An 18,444-nucleotide genomic window follows, 5' to 3' on the forward strand; every position below is an offset into this window, starting at 1 on the left:
TACAGATCACAGTGGATCAGCAAATACACAAAACATTTAATAACAGGCAGAATATTGGTAAAGTTGCACTTCAGACATTTCAAACTGTTTGTATTTGTTTCAGGCTATTCACGTTTTTAATGGATTGGATTTTATACAGGATGGGGAACCAAAATTTACAATGAACATTTAGTTGTTTTTTCTCAGCAGGCACTACGCCAATTGTTTTGAAACCAAACATATATTGATGTCATAATCATACTTAACACTATTATCCATACCTTTTCAGAAACTTTTGCCCATATGAGTACGAGGGCTGTTCAATAAGTTCATGGCCTCACCCAGAAATACTGGTTGTTATAATACAGGATGTTACATTCTTTCGTGATGGGATAGTGATGCTTGAACATCGATGGACCAAGTGCATTGCTGTAAATGGAGATTATGTTGAAAAATAAAATATAAATTATCAGTCTGTGTTGTTCTGTTCTGGGTGAGGCCATGAACTTATTGAACAGCCCTCATAATCAGGAAAGCAAATTTCAAAGAGTGTGTGATTTGCTGAATGCACTCGTCACACCAAAGGAGATTTCAAAAATAGTTGGAGTGTCCATAAAGACTGTTTATAATGGAAAGAAGAGAATGACTATGAGCAAAACTATTACGAGAAAGTCTGGAAGATACTATTAAAGAAGAATGGGAGAAGTTGTCACCCGAATATTGAGGAACACTTGCGCAAGTTTCAGGAAGCGTGTGAAGGCAGTTATTGAGAAAGAAGGAGGACACATAGAATAAAAACATTTTCTATTATGGAAATTTTCTTGTGGCAAATAAATTCTCATGACTTTCAATAAACTAATTGGTCATACACTGTCTTTCAATCCCTGCCTCAAAATATTGTAAATTTTGCTTCCCCACCCTGTATAGTGCTTTTCTAGACACCCAAAGCGCTTTACATGATTGATCCATTATTCATTCACTCTCACATTCTCCCTCTGGTGGTGGTAAACTACATTTGTAGTCACAGCTGCCCTGGGGCAGACTGACAGAAGCGTGGCTGCCAATTCGCGCCTACAGCCCCTCCGACCACCACCAAACATTCATACGCATTCATACACCAGTTTGAGTGGCACTGGAGGCAAGGAGGGTGAAGTGTCTTGCCCAAGGACACAACGGACTGACTAGGATAGAGTGGGATTCGAACCGCCAACCCTTCGGTTACACTGGTCTACAATTTTTTAAAATGATTTGCTTCAGAGATTAAATGTGCTAAATGTTACGTATTTTAATAAGATTAATTGGAAAATAAATGACAAAAGTGCTGGTTTGCTAATGTTTTCAAGGTATATGATTAAGTGTTATTACACATATATATTGGTTTATGTACATTTATATAATAGTTTTATAGATCTTCCACTAAATAGAACCTGTAAAGTGAATGTATTCTAATGTGCAGACAGTGTTTTGAAGTAGATCTTGTAGCTCTGAGACAAATATTCCTTTTGAGTCAAACCCATTCTCTCGTTAATTCTTGAATTTCACATTTTGACCCAAGGCTGAATCTTGGAAAGTTCAGCCTACCAGCATTTTTGACTTGATTTTTCTTTATCAGTGACTCTCATGTGGTAAAATTTCATTACTTTTATTCTGGAAGCATTTCCCTTGTAGACCAGTGTTATTGGACGACGGTTATTGGTATTCGGTTATTGGTTTCACGGTTTTTGTGAAATGATAGTTTGTTTTAGGGTAAATAAAGTAAAATGAAATGAAAATATTTACATTTTCAAAGAGAAACTTTTGGAGTTGTGAGTATTTATAGGTTATTACGATAGTATTTTACTGATCCGATCCACTTGAGATTAAATTGGTCGTTGATGTCAGATGTCTGCTATTTTTTTTTTTTTTTACAGCATTATATAGATAGATAGATAAGCTTTATTAAAGACTCATGGTCCATATGTATGTATATGTATGTGTCCTTTTTTAAATGACTCCTCCATTTACATCTTGCTCTTTTTCTAGTCAACAGCTCTGCTCTTTAGTCCTTATGGGGTGATTTCTGGCTCCGAAAAGCCAAAACGACAACATCCAAAATGAAAATTCAAGGCTTGAAAACATTAGTCCAAAAACATTTATGTTCCAACTTAACACAGAATCATATCTTCTCAATTAACCATCAGAGAAAGAGCAAATACTTTTATTTTATTTATTTTACCATAAAGGTGAGCAACACCTTTAATGCATAAAGCTGTGAATCGTGAAGATCATAAAGACTTTATTTATAGGTTACCATTTCCAGGTATTTAATCCTTCAAAGGAGTCTATAGCTGCAAAAGCCATTAGGTGTATAGAAGATTATATTATAGAAATTGTTAATATGACAGCATTAACATGACGAGAATGTTGTGGGTAGGAGGTAAGGAGTATGAGAAAGGCAGGAGAGTGGATGAGACTGAGCGAGTGAGGAGTAGAGGTCATTTATATAACCACAGTGATGAAACATCCATAATTTAGCCCTTTTGAAGTGTGAAAAAGTCTGTGCTCCTTCAGTCAGACTGCAGGGTACAAGGAAAACGCTTTTTCTGAGAAGGTGAGAAAAGGCCAACCTGTGTCCTTTTAAACCTCCACTATAACTTTATTCACAACAGAATATTGAACATGACACAAGGTCAACTATATTTACATTTAGTCTTTGGATTTGGACTGAGAGGAGAGAGCTGCAGATGGAGGTTGGGAACTTTACAATAACAGTGGTTATGTCTACAGCACATTTCAGCTCCAACTCCTTTAACTCAAGTAATAGTGTCTCTAACCTACCAAATACTGGATAAATTAATACCTGACTTAACATGAATACCTTTATGATGATATATACATAATTACTTGCTAGAATATTAAACTATTAATTAATAATGACAGTTTATTACTGCAATAATTTAAGTGGAACTTGTTCTGGATCGTTCTTTCTTTCTTTCTTTCTTTCTTTCTACACAGACACACACAAGTATAAATTAATTTATATATTAGCAAATAGATAAATAGCTATTTTTAGTGTAGGCAGATCATTTTGAAATTAGCTCAAAAGCCAAACTTAACTAAAAGAAAAGAATAGAATAGAATAGAATAGAATAGAATAGAATAGAATAGAATAGAATAGAATAGAATAGAATAGAACTTTATAGTCAATGTTATGCTACAATGAAAAGTAATGTAGCAGTCTCTTCCTTTGAAATTGCAGTAAAAAATGGCAATAAAAACAAGCCCAATAAAATAAATAATCCAATAAAATGCAGTGCATATACAATAAATAGATGATAATAAATTGATTATACAATGATAAATACTAGTTGCTTTTGCATTGACCCTCAGACTGCGCAAACATAACTTCCATCCATTCATTTTTTTCCGCTTATCCGAGGCCGGGTCGCCGGGGCAACAGTCTAAGCAGGGATGCCCAGACTTCCCTCTCCCCAGACACCTCCTCTAGTTCTTCCAGGGGGACCCCAAGGTGTTCCCAGGCCAGCCGAGAGACATAGTCTCTCCAGCATGTCCTAGGTCTTCTCTGAGGCCTCCTCCTGGTGGGTCATACCTGGAACACCTCCCCAGGGAGGCGTCCAGGAGGCATCTGACACAGATGCCCGAGCCACCTCAGCTGGCCCCTCTCAATTTGGAGGAGCAGCGGCTCTACTCCGAGCTCCTCCCTGGTGACTGAGCTCCTCACCCTATCCCTAAGGGTGCGCCCAGCCACCCTGTGGAGGAAACTCATTTCGACCGCTTGTATCCGGGATCTTGTCCTTTCGGTCATGACCCAATGCTCGAGACCGTAGGTGAGGGTAGTAACGTAGATTGACCGGTAAATCGAAAGGTGAAGCTCTCGATTTACCGGTCAAATATAACTTGCACATAAAAATTTGCCTAATGGAAAAACAACAGTTTCGCCAAAACTCTCATTTTTCAATGAAAAGTTTTTCCACTTGCAAGAGGTGGTTTTTCTGCAAAATTGATATATCACACAAAACTGCAAGGGAAAGACCTTTTTGTGCAACTAGGGTTACATGAGCAACAACAAAAAAAACGGATGTTGACAGATGTTATAACAAGCGAAGAAGAAGAGTTTTAAAACTAACATGGAAACCAAACAATTTTTGAATTTAGTACAGGATAGAGCAGGGGTGTCAAACTCAGATCCTCGAGGGCCAGTATCCTCCATGTTTTAGATGTATCCCTCTTCCAACACACCTGATTTAAATAAGCCTATCATCAGGCTCTGCAGAAGCCTGATAATGACCATCAGGTGTGCTGGAAGAGGGAAACATTGTAAACATGCAGGATACCGGCCCTCGAGGATCTGAGTTTGACACCCCTGGGATAGAGGGATAACGAGCATTCTAGATTCAAAACAACAGATATTTATGTTTGTCACCATGTTTATGTAATGACTTCTCATGACATCTCTCTACAATACACAAATTATCGAATTTGTGATTTAATGGAAAAACCTAACTCTCTGTTTTTAGACATTTAGCAAATATCGGTAACATTTTGCACATATGTCCAATGGAAAAGCAGCTACTGTCTCAAATATACTTATTGTATGGTGAAGTGCATGCGGTATGAGTAAAAATACTCATCTTTATTGTAAGTTGATCATTTTCAGAGTAGCTCATAGCCAGAAAAATGTGAGCGCTCCTGGTTTAGTGTTACTTTATTGTACTCTTATTGTGAAGTGTTACCCAATTTCATTCCAAAAAAACACATTAAAAAAGTGAGCCTGAAGTAAATGCAATTTCACAAAGAAATGTGTTCATACTACTTTCAATTTTTCACCTGTCAAAACCTGTCAAAAACATAGTTAAGGCATTTTAAGTCCTAAAATTTATGAGCTGGGCTTTTTCAGCTATGCTTACAGAATAAAGCCTATTACGATTATGGTTATTTCTTGAAGGTCTGACAAGAATGACAGGTGTGAGTCATTTGAGACGGACTGAAAAAGAAAAATCCATTCATTTATTGCCATGGAAATAAGCAGCGGGAGGGGAAAGGGGCCGTCGCTGCTGTCGTCATCACCGCCATGTCAGGCAATATTCCAACCGGTCTTTATTATGGAGTCGCTTTTTGAGAGCACCCTCGGCTTCACCATGGAAATACAGACACTAATAGTTCAAGCTGGGAGTGTTTTTCTCAAATCATCCCAGACTTGTTTCACAACGCACACACACATACAGCACTCATTCAGCATTAGGGGGCTGTCACATAAAGGACTCAGGGGTAACATATCAGACTTGATTAAACCATGAACTGCTCCTGATGCATCATTTTGATTAAATTCCACACATTTCTAGTATTTTGAACCTCGGTTTCTACTGAGAGTTTCCCCCATTCGTTAAATGCACATCCCGTTATTACTAAAATTCTTGTTCTTTGAAGTGTCGAGGCATTCTTTAACCCCAAAATATGTTAATTTAGCCCACTTTCCCCAAAAAACAAGACACAACTAGGGCATGAAATTAAACTTGCCTGGTCCTTTATGGCTGAGTCTGGGAGAGGCTAAAAAGAGAGCATGAGCCCAGTTGGTGACCGCGGTCATTAGCTACTGGTTGACAGGAGTCATTAGACTGAAAAAACTCTAGAACTGTGGGATGAAAAGGAGAAACTGCCCCCAGCCTTCTGTTTTTTGACCCTTCATTTTCCCAAATGTACAGAAATACGAAGCAGGGAATAGTGTTGGCATCGTAAAATTGGAAACACTTGATGACAGTCATGAAAAAGTCAGAAATAAAAACAAGACAACACTAGTAAGAAAGTGGTGACAGCTTTTTACGGTCTCCATGAAATGATAAGATAAGATAAGATAAGATAAGATGTGCCTTTATTAGTCCCACATGGGGAAATTCCAGGTTTACAGCAGCAAAGCACAAAAGAAGTGCAAAATCAAAAATAAAGACAAATCAAAAATCAAAAAAGCTATATACAATTTTCAGCTGTGCACATGCTGATCATGCCACAGGTTGGATACAGTTTATTGCACTGATTATGCATGATGTTTCTCTAAAAACGGAAACTGGGGGGAGGATGTTTTACTTTCAGTACTTTGAAAATTAAAGCTTTTTTCGGTTTCTTTATTCCCAGAATGATGCACTATATTTTAGAGTAGGTGAAATAACTGCATATTATTTGGCAAGCGATTTTTTTTGTGTTTTTTTTATTTACTTTGGTTACATTTTCACATTCATATGTATCCAAAGTTACTACATGCATGCACATACGTATACACACAAACTCACTTTTTAAAGGTGTACCTATTAAAACAGCATTTAAAAGACACTCATTACCCCACCCCCTGAAGGAGAGGAAAGGGGTATTGTTTTTGGTTCGGTTTGTTTGTTTGTTTGTTAACACTCTAGCGGCAAAACTAATGGTTGAATTCATACCAAATTGGGTTTATAGATTGTCAGTGACCCAGAATAGATGTCATTTCATTTTGGGAAAAATAGGTCAAAGCATACATTTTTTATGAATTTTTACCTCCGCCAAGGAGGTTATGTTTTTGCCAGGGTTTGTTTGTTTGTTTGTTTGTCTGTCCGTTAGTGTGCAACATAACTCAAAAAGTTATGGACAGATTTGGATGAAATTTTCAGGGTTTGTTGGAAATGGGATAAGGAAGAAATGATTAAATTTTGGTGGTGATCGGGGGTGGGAGGGCCCACGGGGGGGGCCACTGATCAGCCTTGGCGGAGGTCTGCGCTCTCCGAGTGCTTCTAGTTTAAATCTTTTTTTCCCCATTTTCTTACAATGGATGCAAATTCACATGTGTGTAGCAGCAAAACTGTTGGTCGAATTCAAACCAAATTGGGTTTATATATTGCCAGTGACCCAGAATAGATGTGCTGACATTTTAGGAAAAATAGGTCAAAGTTTAAATTTTTTATGGTTTTTTTTTTTTTTTCTCCCATTTACTTATAATGGGAAAAATTTTGCGTCTATAAAAACATCAATTTTGTTTCCATTTACTGCTGACATCACCACATGCATAGACATGATGACATCAGCTGGATCCATGCCAAATTAAGCTACAATATGTGCGAGGGGTGGGGTTTGTTGGGCCTGGCACCACTGCATTTCAGTCTCTTATGTCTTATTTAACTGACGCTTTCTTAAATTATTTGTTTCGCCATTTGTACTTGTGTTCCTCCAGGAAGGTCTCAGTGAGATACAGCATCTATTCTTCCACAGAGTCCTGGTCAACATGGCAATAACTACTAGTTTCACAAAAAAAATAAAAAAAAAAATAAATTAAATTGAAAAACCCTGATTTTTTGGATTTTTTTTTACAAACATTTGTGATTTATGGTCTCACTTGAACATATTATTGTGTTTTGATGTCTCATTTCTTTCTGTTGTGCAAACTAACAAATGGATGCATAGATGGATAGATGTCCCACTCAAAACTATGGAATCACGAAGCAGGAATAATGCTTTAGTTTGGTTTTGTCCAACTGGGTCATTGGGGGGGGGGGGGGGGGGGTTCTGGGTTGCACTCGTTTTGTGATAGAAGCCCCTAGTCCACCTGTGGTCAAAAACAAATGCAGCTTTGCTTGGACCAGAAAACAGGACCGGCACTACCAGTGGCTGCAGCTGCTACTAGAAAAATACAAGAGGAGACAATGTGGAGGAAACATCCTGTCCCTTCTGCAACCAGAGTCAATCCATTTTGGCAGAGCGATTAGAGTCAAAACGAACTGAGGGGGAAGTGAAGAGGATGTAGAGAACAGACAGAGGTGATCAATCAGAAAAGGTTTGTGAAACTGATTCAGTGACTCCTGGAGAAATCCTAAAAACTGCATTCATCGCTATAGTACATCAATATTCAACATGAAATTAATGAATTCTGCAGAAGCCGGATTACAACAGCTGATTTTCGACATGTATTAAAAAGCAAATATTGGCCTTGGAATTGTAAAACCAAAGGTGGAAAGAGAATAAACTAAACTAAAAGAAAAACCAAAACTAGCTGTGAAACAATTATTTTATTACCTGAAGTAAGAATAAAAATGACAACAAACAAAACAACGCAAACAAAACTGAAAACAATTGACGCTAAAATCAGCTTTGTATTTTTTTTTTTCCCTCTCAATTTGCACTGTTGTTAATACCCTACTTATCTAATTAAAAGCAGTATTTTCTCACTTTTTATCAAACAGTGGTTTTGTTAATCATATTTGTTGTTTTGCAGCCTTTATTCCTTCCTTTTTTAGCTTCTGAAAATCTAGGCTTTCCTCATATTACATGAAAAACTCAAAGAAAGAGTGAAAATAAACAAAAATATTCAAAAATGAGTCAATTCACCCAAAGAAATACAACTGAAACAACACAGGGTCTCGTAAATCTAATTAACCCTTTCATGCGTACTGGTTACTACAGTGGACAGTTATTCTACAGCTGTTCTCTTGTATATTCATAGGTTTTATTGTTTTAGATTCATATCATCCAACACAGCACCATCCCATACACTGCAATTCAGACCATTACTGTAACTTTGCTGTTCTTGATAAACCTGATCTGCACTAACATGTTTTAGTGTAAATAAATTGCTGATTGTAATTAGACTGTAATTTAAAAGTTTTCTCAATCAAAAAAAAATGTTTTTTGCATATTTTCTCCACGAAGTGAGTAATAACTAGTGTTAGAGTATGTTAAAATGTTAGAAAATATCAGATTAGCTGCATGAAAAATGTTTTTATTTCATAGTTTTCCACTTTCTGATGATGGGTTTTAAATACACGTTTTGTTTTTTGTTTTTTTGCTTCAAAAATTAAACACATGGTGTCCGGCTGAGTGGACATTTCTGTAACTCCATGAAAAATAGGTTCATAAATAAAATTCAGTCACATTGTTTTGTTTTTTTTCATGCCTAAAGAAGAATAAAAACACTCAGGAAAAAAAAATCTCAACTAAGGGTCTCATAATTCATGCATGAAAGGGTTAAAATCAAACTGATATTAAAAAACAATTTGAAAACAATGGATTGTGAAATAAATTCCGAATCCTTTTTGTTACACGCAACCTGCTCCCTGGAACATCTTTTTTTGTTCACATGTCAGCACCCTAGACCTCCTGGCACGTAACAACGAAGAAAATATGTACATTTGTGTGTTTATTTCATCACACTGCTGCACTTTTTTGCTCTGTTTACCTCCATCTTGCCAAGGATTCAAACAGAATTATGGGAAATTTCTCCTACCCCTCCATTCGTAGTGCGGTCCCTCCACCTTAGCCCTTCCCCTTTGTCTAATCGAGAATCGGGACAATACTACCCCTTCATGTGTACGTGCAAAATAGAGGAGTAAGGGGGAGGGGCCAAGGGGTGAATTGTGATTCATCTTATGTCTATGATGATGGGACAGTACTGTTTTGAGTTTTATTCCTGTACAGTCTGTTAAACTGAAGTGAAATGGACAGATGAACTGACAAAAACCCACCTCCTTGACAGCTGCAGAGTACGGTACCCAGAGATGGAGAGGAGTCAGTCAGTGTGTGATAATGCTACAGGCATACTGCCACGTATTTGACTTATTGATTATGTGTGAAATCTCATCCACTCAACATGGCTGCAAGGTGTGGAGCATCGGTTATTTATAGCAGGGCATCCACTCTCACTCTTCCATGCAGCGGTCGGGAATTTTTGATCAATGCCGTATCCTCCGGCGCTTTCTTCTGTCAGCGCAGTTTACCGTCTGAACAATACAGCCAGGCGTGTATTGGGAAAACACAGTGATTGTAAATTACACATTTATGGTGAAACCAAAACCGCGCCTTTTGTTTTCTGGGCCTATGTCTGTGCAAGGTTAAGGCAGGCCGAGATGGGTATCCTGGACTCAAAATGTCACAGGTTTGAGTCCAGCTTGTGACCTTTGTGAATGTCATATCCTCGGTGCGTTTAATCAATCCAGCTATTCTGCTGCTGTGTCCTTTAGTAAAGTGGAAAAGGCAGTAAAATGCATGCAGTGGATGGAGAGCACATGTTAAAATGCGCTCAGCTTGGTCTATGCACCCTCACAGAGATGATTTTAATACTTTCATGTTGTTTGTCATGGGTAAATTCCCAATATACAAAATTTAAGATCACATCAAAATGATATTAACCCTTTCATGTTTGAATTATGAGAATCTGAGTTGAGATTTTTTCCCCCTGAGTGTTTCTATTCCTCTTTAGGCATGAAAAGAACAATGCGATTGAAAATTTTTTATGAACCTATTTTACAAAAATGTTCACTCATCTAGACACCATGTGTTTAATTTTTGAAGCAAAGAAACATGTATTTAAAACACAATATCAGAAAGTGACATACTGTGTGAAAACTAGGAAATAAAAACATTTTTAATGCAGCTAATCTGATGTTTTCTCACATTTTAACATACTTGAATACTAGTTATTACAGGGTTCCTACACATTTGAAACTTCAAAATTCCATACTTTTTAATTTCCAGATGTCTTGGTAAAAAAATTCCAACCAGCCAACCAGTCTTTATATATGGGATTTATGAGCCAGTCGTCAGAGAATTTACATCTGCCCATTATGAGTTCTGCCATCGATCATACAAGGCATGTTGAATAGCTTGTTCCCAAACAGTGTGTGGACATCACCTGTCCATCAAAGCAGCAGTGGAACTTGATGACACCTGGGCGGGCCTTAAAATGGGTTGGAGGAGGATAAGAGTAGAAGGCGGGGCATTCAACTTGTCAATCTGCCCAAATGTTTTCTGGAACACGTAGTCTACTGTATGTGCTCTCATACAAATATTTTAGCTGCACTAGCAAGCGCCTTAAAAAAACAGATTGATCAATTTATTTTTTTAGATATTCATAATTTTATGTTTTAGAAAATAGAACAGTGGTAACAGTCTTGGAAACATTAATATTTTTCCATACATTTGTTTCCATTTTCCATACTTTTCCAGACCTGGAAATTTATAAAATCCAATACCATACTTTTCTATACTTTTCATACTTGCATAGGAACCCTGTTATTACTAACTTCATGGAGATAATATGCAAAAAAAACCAACAACTTTTTGATTACGAAAACTGTTAATTACAATCTAATAACAATTAGCAATTGATTTAAAACATATTACTGCAGATCAGGTTTATCCAGAACAGCAAAATTACAGTAATGGTATGAATGTCAGTGTATGGAATGATCCATAAGCATCCACTGTGTTGACTGATATGGGACTAAAACAACAAAACCCATGAACATACAAGAGAACAGCTGGAGAATAACTGTCCACTGGAGTGACCAGTATGCATGAAAGGGTTAAACCTTTAGGAGTTTTTTCCAAAAATGTTCAAAATTGTAATATTTTGATATCAAGATTTCTAAAAGCTGTAGCTTGGAACTGGTTAGAGATACAAGCACACTGTAAATGACAAAAATATTGGATATGACCCAATGACCCAATTTTACATGTTGTACCAGTGCTTTAAGAAACACATACAGTTTATATGGGGACATGCATTAAAAAACAAATGGCTAAAAGCAAGTGCAGTGATTAAAACAGATAAAGGTAAGTCATATGTCATATTTGACTTATTAAGGTACTTTTAGACTATATTTATTGTCTACCTTTTAGATCACAGGTGTCAAACATGCGGCCCGGGGGCCAAATCCAGCCCGCCAAAGGGTCCAATCTGGCCCCTGGGGTGAATTTGTGAAATGCAAAAGTCACACTGAAATTACACTGAAGATATTAAAAATCAAGGATATTAAAATTATTTTAGATCAATTCAATCTAAAGTGGGTCAGAACCAGTAAAATACTATCATAATAACCTATTAATAATGAAAACTGCAAATTTTTCTCTTTGTTTCAGTTTTCAAAAAGTTAAAATTACGAAAAAATGCTTACATTTACAGACTAGCCTTTTATAACAAATGTGAATAACCTGAAATGTCTTAACAGTATTCTAATTTTACTAATATTCTGCCTGTTATCAAATGTTTTGTGTATTTGTAGATCCATTGTGATCTGTAAGTTATAATGCACATGTACAAATTATAAACTAAGGTGAAAAATTGTTAAAATTGCGCTTATTTTTTAAAAGAATTTTCAGGTTCATATTTGTTCATGTTATGTTTAAGTACTGTTCATAGCTGTAAACATTTTCATTAGGGAATTTGACTTTTTTTCACTCAAAAACAAAGACTAAACTTTGGAGTTGACATTATTCATAAGCTGTTATCCTATTATTCATATTATTTTAATGGTCCGGCCAACTTTACATCATATTAGGCTGAATGTGGCCCCTGAACTAACATGAGTTTGACACCCCTGTTTTAGATGTTGCTGACATTTAACTCTGGGGATTTATAGCAAACAGTACAAATGGCTTACAGAGAAAAGCTATTTTGTAAATTGATACGAACTCTATTCATACTCAGATTTTTGTGATTTTTTTTCTTTTTTTACAGCTTCGATGACAGTAACACTGCAGGGATATTCAGATTTTTACCCACTTACAACACCCTGACATGATCTCTCTGCCTCGGGGCAACATCAGTTTTTATTCAGTTCTCCATCACCAGGTCTGAAAACAGCCAATGGACCAAAGTTTGTTTAACATGCTTTTCCAGTTCTTTAGTTCCTCTCTTATGTGTCTCCTTTCTTTCTGATCTTCCTCTTCTATCATGTGTGTTTCTACGCATCACTCATATATACTTAGTTTGGTCAATAAATCTAAATTCACAACAAAAGATAATTTGTTTGGCGCAGTAATACTGATATAATGTGGTAACGTGTATATTTCAGCATGATTTATCCACTTTATAATACTATATTTATAATGGCAAATTATTATTCAGTATACCATCAACACACAATTACATTTCATGATTAATGCTAACATTTTATTCAGGTTTCTATTGTATCTTTTCTCCAGAGAATTAAAGAAATCCCAGTATTTTCTGTCTTTCCAGTAAAAGTACTTCTACAGCCAGTGTCTAAGTCTTATGATTAAACCTTTAACAGTGCACTGTATTATTATATGTGACTCAGGAGGCTGAGCAGTCTGCTAACAGTTATGTCAGGCAGGAAGTCTAAAGCCACTAATGATGTATTAACTGTCATATGATATACTAAGTCATCACCGTGTAGGAAAAGGTCTGCTCCATGACTTAAACAAAACCAGGCAGCATTAAACCTTTTCCCTCGACAATGTCAAACATTATTTAACCTGCACGTATTACAACATCAATCTGATGATGTTATTTCATCATCCTGCAACACTGCTTTAATTTGCATGTCAGAGACTTTGATAAGTTATTACATTATCCACGGGGTATAATAATGTGAAATGGTAAAAGGTTGTTCGTGTCTTACCCAGGCCCAGCAGGTCCACAGCCGCCTCTGTGCTTTTCTTGGGACTGGCTCTGCACTCTGACTGCTGAGAGACACAGAGACAAAGACAAATTAATAATATTACTTCCAATGACTAGACTCTTTTGTGCAGTTAATTCCATGCTTTTGTAGTTGGCAGCCATACATCCATAGACTGGCCTCATCTATTAAAGTTTTAATAAGGCAAATCAACACTGACCTTTATTAGAAAGTAGTACATTGCACAGCCACCCTCTGGCCTCAGCTCAGCTACAGCCTATAATCTAATTTGATTTAAGCTTCTTTATCATGCTTCTATTTTACTCTTTATACAGATTTATGCAACAAAAGCGTAGGCAAAGTGTTGTGTTTCTCAAACTATGAATTGACTACTGGGCTCTGTTCACCTTCTGTCATTGTCAGTTGTTGCTACAACTCCATTGCATTATGGGATAGACACTCAAGGAATTTTAACCTATAAAGACTCAAAGATCCACCAGTGACCCAAACAATCTACTGATGGAACTGTTTAATACCTGTTGATCCACTAATCCTATCAATCCATGGAAATAATTGGTGTAAAATACAGTTTATCATCTTTAAGCGACATCGAAATATCCTGACAAATCTCAGGGATAAAGAATGCAAAAATTAAGTATATAGTATAATCAAACATATTCAAGATTTCTTCCCATTATAAGATCTAGAAAGAAGTCTCTAAAAACTTCAAGAAAAAAGATGCATTAACCCATAAAAACCCAAACATCCACTGGCGACCAAAAGTATCTTCTAATCTAAAATGTTTAATAATTTCTGATCCACTAATCCTATCAATCCATGGAAATAATTGGTGTAAAATACAGTTTATCATGTTTTCATGGTCATCAGATATGACCCATTTGGACGTTCAGAGGCTCCGTAGTTACCATGGAAACACTGTCATCTTCTACAACATTGATTCACCAGTAAAACCCATGGAGTTGGATCAATGACAATGGATGTTGGTTTATGTCCATTTAATCAGAACATTTTATTGAAAAAGTCACTTTTTCTCAGGTTTTCTCTGTTTTTGGTACGATAACACTGAAATGTAATCTCAGCATGATGATTAAAGTACATGATCAGTAAAATAGATATAGGAATATACCAGATTTTAACTGAAAAACAAGTGGTGCCAGGCACAACAAACCCCGCACCCCGGACACATTGTAGCTTATTTTGGCATGGTTCCAGTTGATGTCATCATGTCTATGCATGTGCTGATGTCAGCATATCAATTGCCTCTATATATGTGTGCCAAGTTTAGAGTAAATTGAAACAAAATTGTTGTTTTTATAGACATTTGAAATTTCAGTCATTATAAGTAAACAGGAGGAGAAAAAAGATTTTAAAAATTCATAAAAAACGCAAACTTTGACCTACTTTTCCCAAAATATAAACACATGTATTCTGGGTCACTGGCAATCTATATACCCACCTTGGTATGAATTCAACCAGTAGTTTTGCTGTTAGAGTGTTAACAAACAAACAAAGCAAACCAAAGGCAATACTTCTTACCTCCCCTTCAGGGGGTGGGGTAAAAATGCAAAATGGAGAGGGTAATATTATGATAAATGGTGATAAATAACTTAATCCACCAGCGACCAGAACCTTCTACTGATGGAACTGTTAAATATCTTCTGATCCACTAATCCTATCAATCCATGGAAATAATTGGTGTAAAATACATTTTATTATGTTTTCATGGTCATCAGATATGACCCATTTGGACACTCAGAGGCTCCGTAGTTACTGCGGAAACACCGTCATCTTCTACAACATTGATTCACCAGTAAAACCCATGGAATTGGATCAATGACAGTGGATGGACACACTGGGTTTACGTTCAGTTAATGATAGATTTTACTGAAAGTCACTTTTTCTTCAGTTTTCTCTGTTTCTGATAATGATAACCCTCAACTTTAATCTGAGCTTTTATGAACATCTAAATGATCAGTGAATTAAACAGAGGAAAATAGGTGGTTTTATAGCAAAGGCAGGCTTACTAAGTGATGTTTTATTTGTATTTTATGCCAGTCTAGTATGCATTTACATCTAGTTCGGTGCTGAAAGGCCAATTTCTAAAAGGAAAACTGCTACCTTATGTCAAGAGGGATGTTTAGAAAATACTGCAAAGGGAAAAGAAGATCATTTCAAAATCCTAGCATAAATATTCTAAATTTAACAAGCGATACAAAAAAAAATTAATGAAAATATTCACAACTACTCACTATTTGAAGCGGTTTAACCGGTATTTTTAAGCAGTTTGTATCATCCTGGATTGACTGTTTTTTTTTTGTTTGTTTGTTTGTTTTTTTTATTGTGATTGCATTTTCCTTTTTATACACCACATATCATATTGTTTCTCAGACAAAAGAGCAGCTATAACATAATGCATTTAAATTAAATTCTAATGTCACAAACATTCAGTTAAGAGTTATTTTGTTAAAGACATGAGCTTTGTGGTGATGTTTACTTGTCTAGGATGAATTTACATGTACATCTTGGCAGTTGAACAATGAAAGTTAAACTGTCCCCACAGGAAGACAAACTGACAACTTATTTTAAGAGCACTAGTATAAAAAAATGCAGAAAATTATGAAAAATTTAACAAAACAACAACAAGCTTCTTCACAGAATATAATACCACAGCCAAATCCCTCTTACTCCACTTGTAGAATAATGGGGATGTAAATGCTTAGTTTTTCAAACTCAATTGTTTTTGTTTTTCTTTCAAAAAGAAGGAAAATCTTTTTTTTATATTTTGTTGTGAAAGCACTGAAAGAGCTTTCAGAAGAATGCAGGTAATGCAGGCTCCTTTAGTTAACACCTCTAAAAATAGTCTGGATATTTTTTTTTTATCATTATAAATCTCACTTGTGAAAATACTGTTATTTTAAACAAATACTCCATATTGTCCTATGGTTTTGCCTGTTTTTGTTGTTCTGGTGTGGAGGAACCCTGAAGATTTTCATTAAATTTCAGTAAATATACAGAGAAATAATGAGGAACCATGCCACCGCTGCAAAATCTAAACTACTGTACCTGTAATATAGACAATTCATGAGGAAAGAAAGCGAATACAAGCAATTATCCCATATTTTAAGTAATTTATCAAGTAGAAGTACTAAATATTTGCTGTTTAGGACTTTCAGATGTTGTCAGTGGTATATTGCCTTGACCATAATGTTTAAGTAATATGTAATTAAGTGATGCCAATAGCATTTAAAGTAGAAGCAAAGGAGAAAAAAAGGGTGTGAGCGAGTAACATTAGGGGGAAAAAAGTCCGATAGACAGATAGAAAAGGAAAGGAGGAGAGATAAACGGAGAATGAGATGAGAGAATGAAGATGGGAGCGGACAGAGATAGAGTAAGAAAGACCGAGGAGAAAAATGTGTTGAGAGATGAAGGGAGTGTAAAAGGTTAACACGTGGGCCTTGAGAGAGCTACAACGCTGGTAACAAACCCAATTTCCCCCCAACAAAAGATCGATGGACCACATTAGATTCAATGTCGTTCCAATCCGAAGCAATGAAAACAATTACCGCGTCCACGCCTAATCAAGAATGCATTGGCTGCGAATTGATGTGTGTTGGGACTGCAGCAAGGCTTGGACAGCGGCGGCGTGGTTTTAAGCAGGAAGGTCGTTTGTGTACAGCAGCACAAAGGTTGGTTTGTGCTGTGCATGCCTATTGAATGACAGTGAAGTGATCTATACGGCGGTGTGAAATCACAAAGAAAGAAAGTGAGTCCAAGCCAGGAACGCATGCAAAAAAAAGACACAGTGATATGTAGTTTTGAAGCCAGTAAAGTTCACAAAGAAAGGGGAGGAAATACATAGAACACTTTTTGTCAGTGTAATCAAGCAAAATTATAAACCACTGGGTTTTAATTACCTCAAAATGACCTGTTTATATCTACAGGTTTGGCAGGTTATCCAATATGTTGCATGACTATGTTTCTACAATAAACACTTCTTCACTGTTTTCTGTTTTATATCAGGTGACGTCCAGTGTTAAGGTTCACTGCTATTGCCTGCTATAAGCATCCAACAGTGTTTTCATCCCTGCTCTGTTTAGTTAAAGGTCTATCAATTACATCCACATGCATTTTCATCTGCAAGGAAATCAGAAATGAACAAAGAGGGACAGTGCCAGACTAAGATTTCACTCTGAACCTAGTCCACACTGTGAAAAAAATCTGTAATTTAACAGAATTTTCACTGTTTATTTGACAGATTTTTCCTGTATTTTTAAGATACAGGAAAATATCAATGAAATGACAAAAATAGACTGTGGTTTTACATATCAAATGTAAAATAACATGAAAAAACTGTAACTGTGAAAAACTATAAAATTACCATTTTTTAAAAGATTTTTTTTCTTTTTTCACAGAAAAATACAGTTAAAATACATTTGCAAATGCATCATAATTTCACAAATATTTCTTTTCTATTTATGAGATTAAACTGTTAATTTAAAGTTTAATACTGTAAAATAAATAAATAAATAAAACGAGATAAAATTACTGACAATTAACCGTAAAGGAAGTATTTATTCTGTAAATTTAACAAGACTTGTTTGTTAATTGACAAATATCTTGTGTAATTACGGGAGGTTTCACAGCAAAAATGTTGAATAAATGTGTTTTTGTGAATGTATAAGCACTGATAAACTGTCCAAATACAATCAGTGGAATGTACAACTTAGTCTCATTGAAAATTATTTATATACATATTTATATGTAATTTGATTGTTTTAATACATGTAAATATTCTTTATTAAACATTAAAAAGTTTTTTAAAAAAATGCTTAATCTTATGTAAAGCTAGGGCAAAAAACTGTATTTTAATTATGGAAAATGACCGTATTTTTATGAGATGGTTATTTTCCGTTATTTAACAGTATTTTTTCTGCACCCCTGCTGCCGGAGTATTACAGTTTTTTGTTTTTTGTTTTTTTTTTACAGTGCATTGCATCTGCAGGTCAGAGGAAGCCAAATGTATGACTTTTTAAAGGAGTGATATTTTGCTTTTTAAAATGGAATTATG

General features: G+C 35.8%; 1 protein-coding gene across 5 annotated transcripts in view; it reads right to left on the reverse strand.

Moving 5' to 3' along the window:
* The window catches only part of LOC115434057 (stromal membrane-associated protein 1-like), a 255,969-nt gene that overhangs the window by 80,682 nt on the left and 156,843 nt on the right, over nucleotides 1-18,444 (reverse strand). For 4 of the 5 annotated variants that reach the window (XM_030155725.1, XM_030155722.1, XM_030155723.1 and 1 more), the window contains one exon: nucleotides 13,359-13,422. In XM_030155725.1, coding sequence (XP_030011585.1) covers nucleotides 13,359-13,422 — 64 coding nt within the window. The remainder of the gene's footprint in view (nucleotides 1-13,358; nucleotides 13,423-18,444) is intronic. The other variant, XM_030155724.1, reaches the window with a different exon arrangement.

Source organism: Sphaeramia orbicularis, chromosome 15 (assembly GCF_902148855.1).
Source record: "Sphaeramia orbicularis chromosome 15, fSphaOr1.1, whole genome shotgun sequence".
In the NCBI taxonomy this organism is placed as follows: domain Eukaryota; kingdom Metazoa; phylum Chordata; class Actinopteri; order Kurtiformes; family Apogonidae; genus Sphaeramia; species Sphaeramia orbicularis.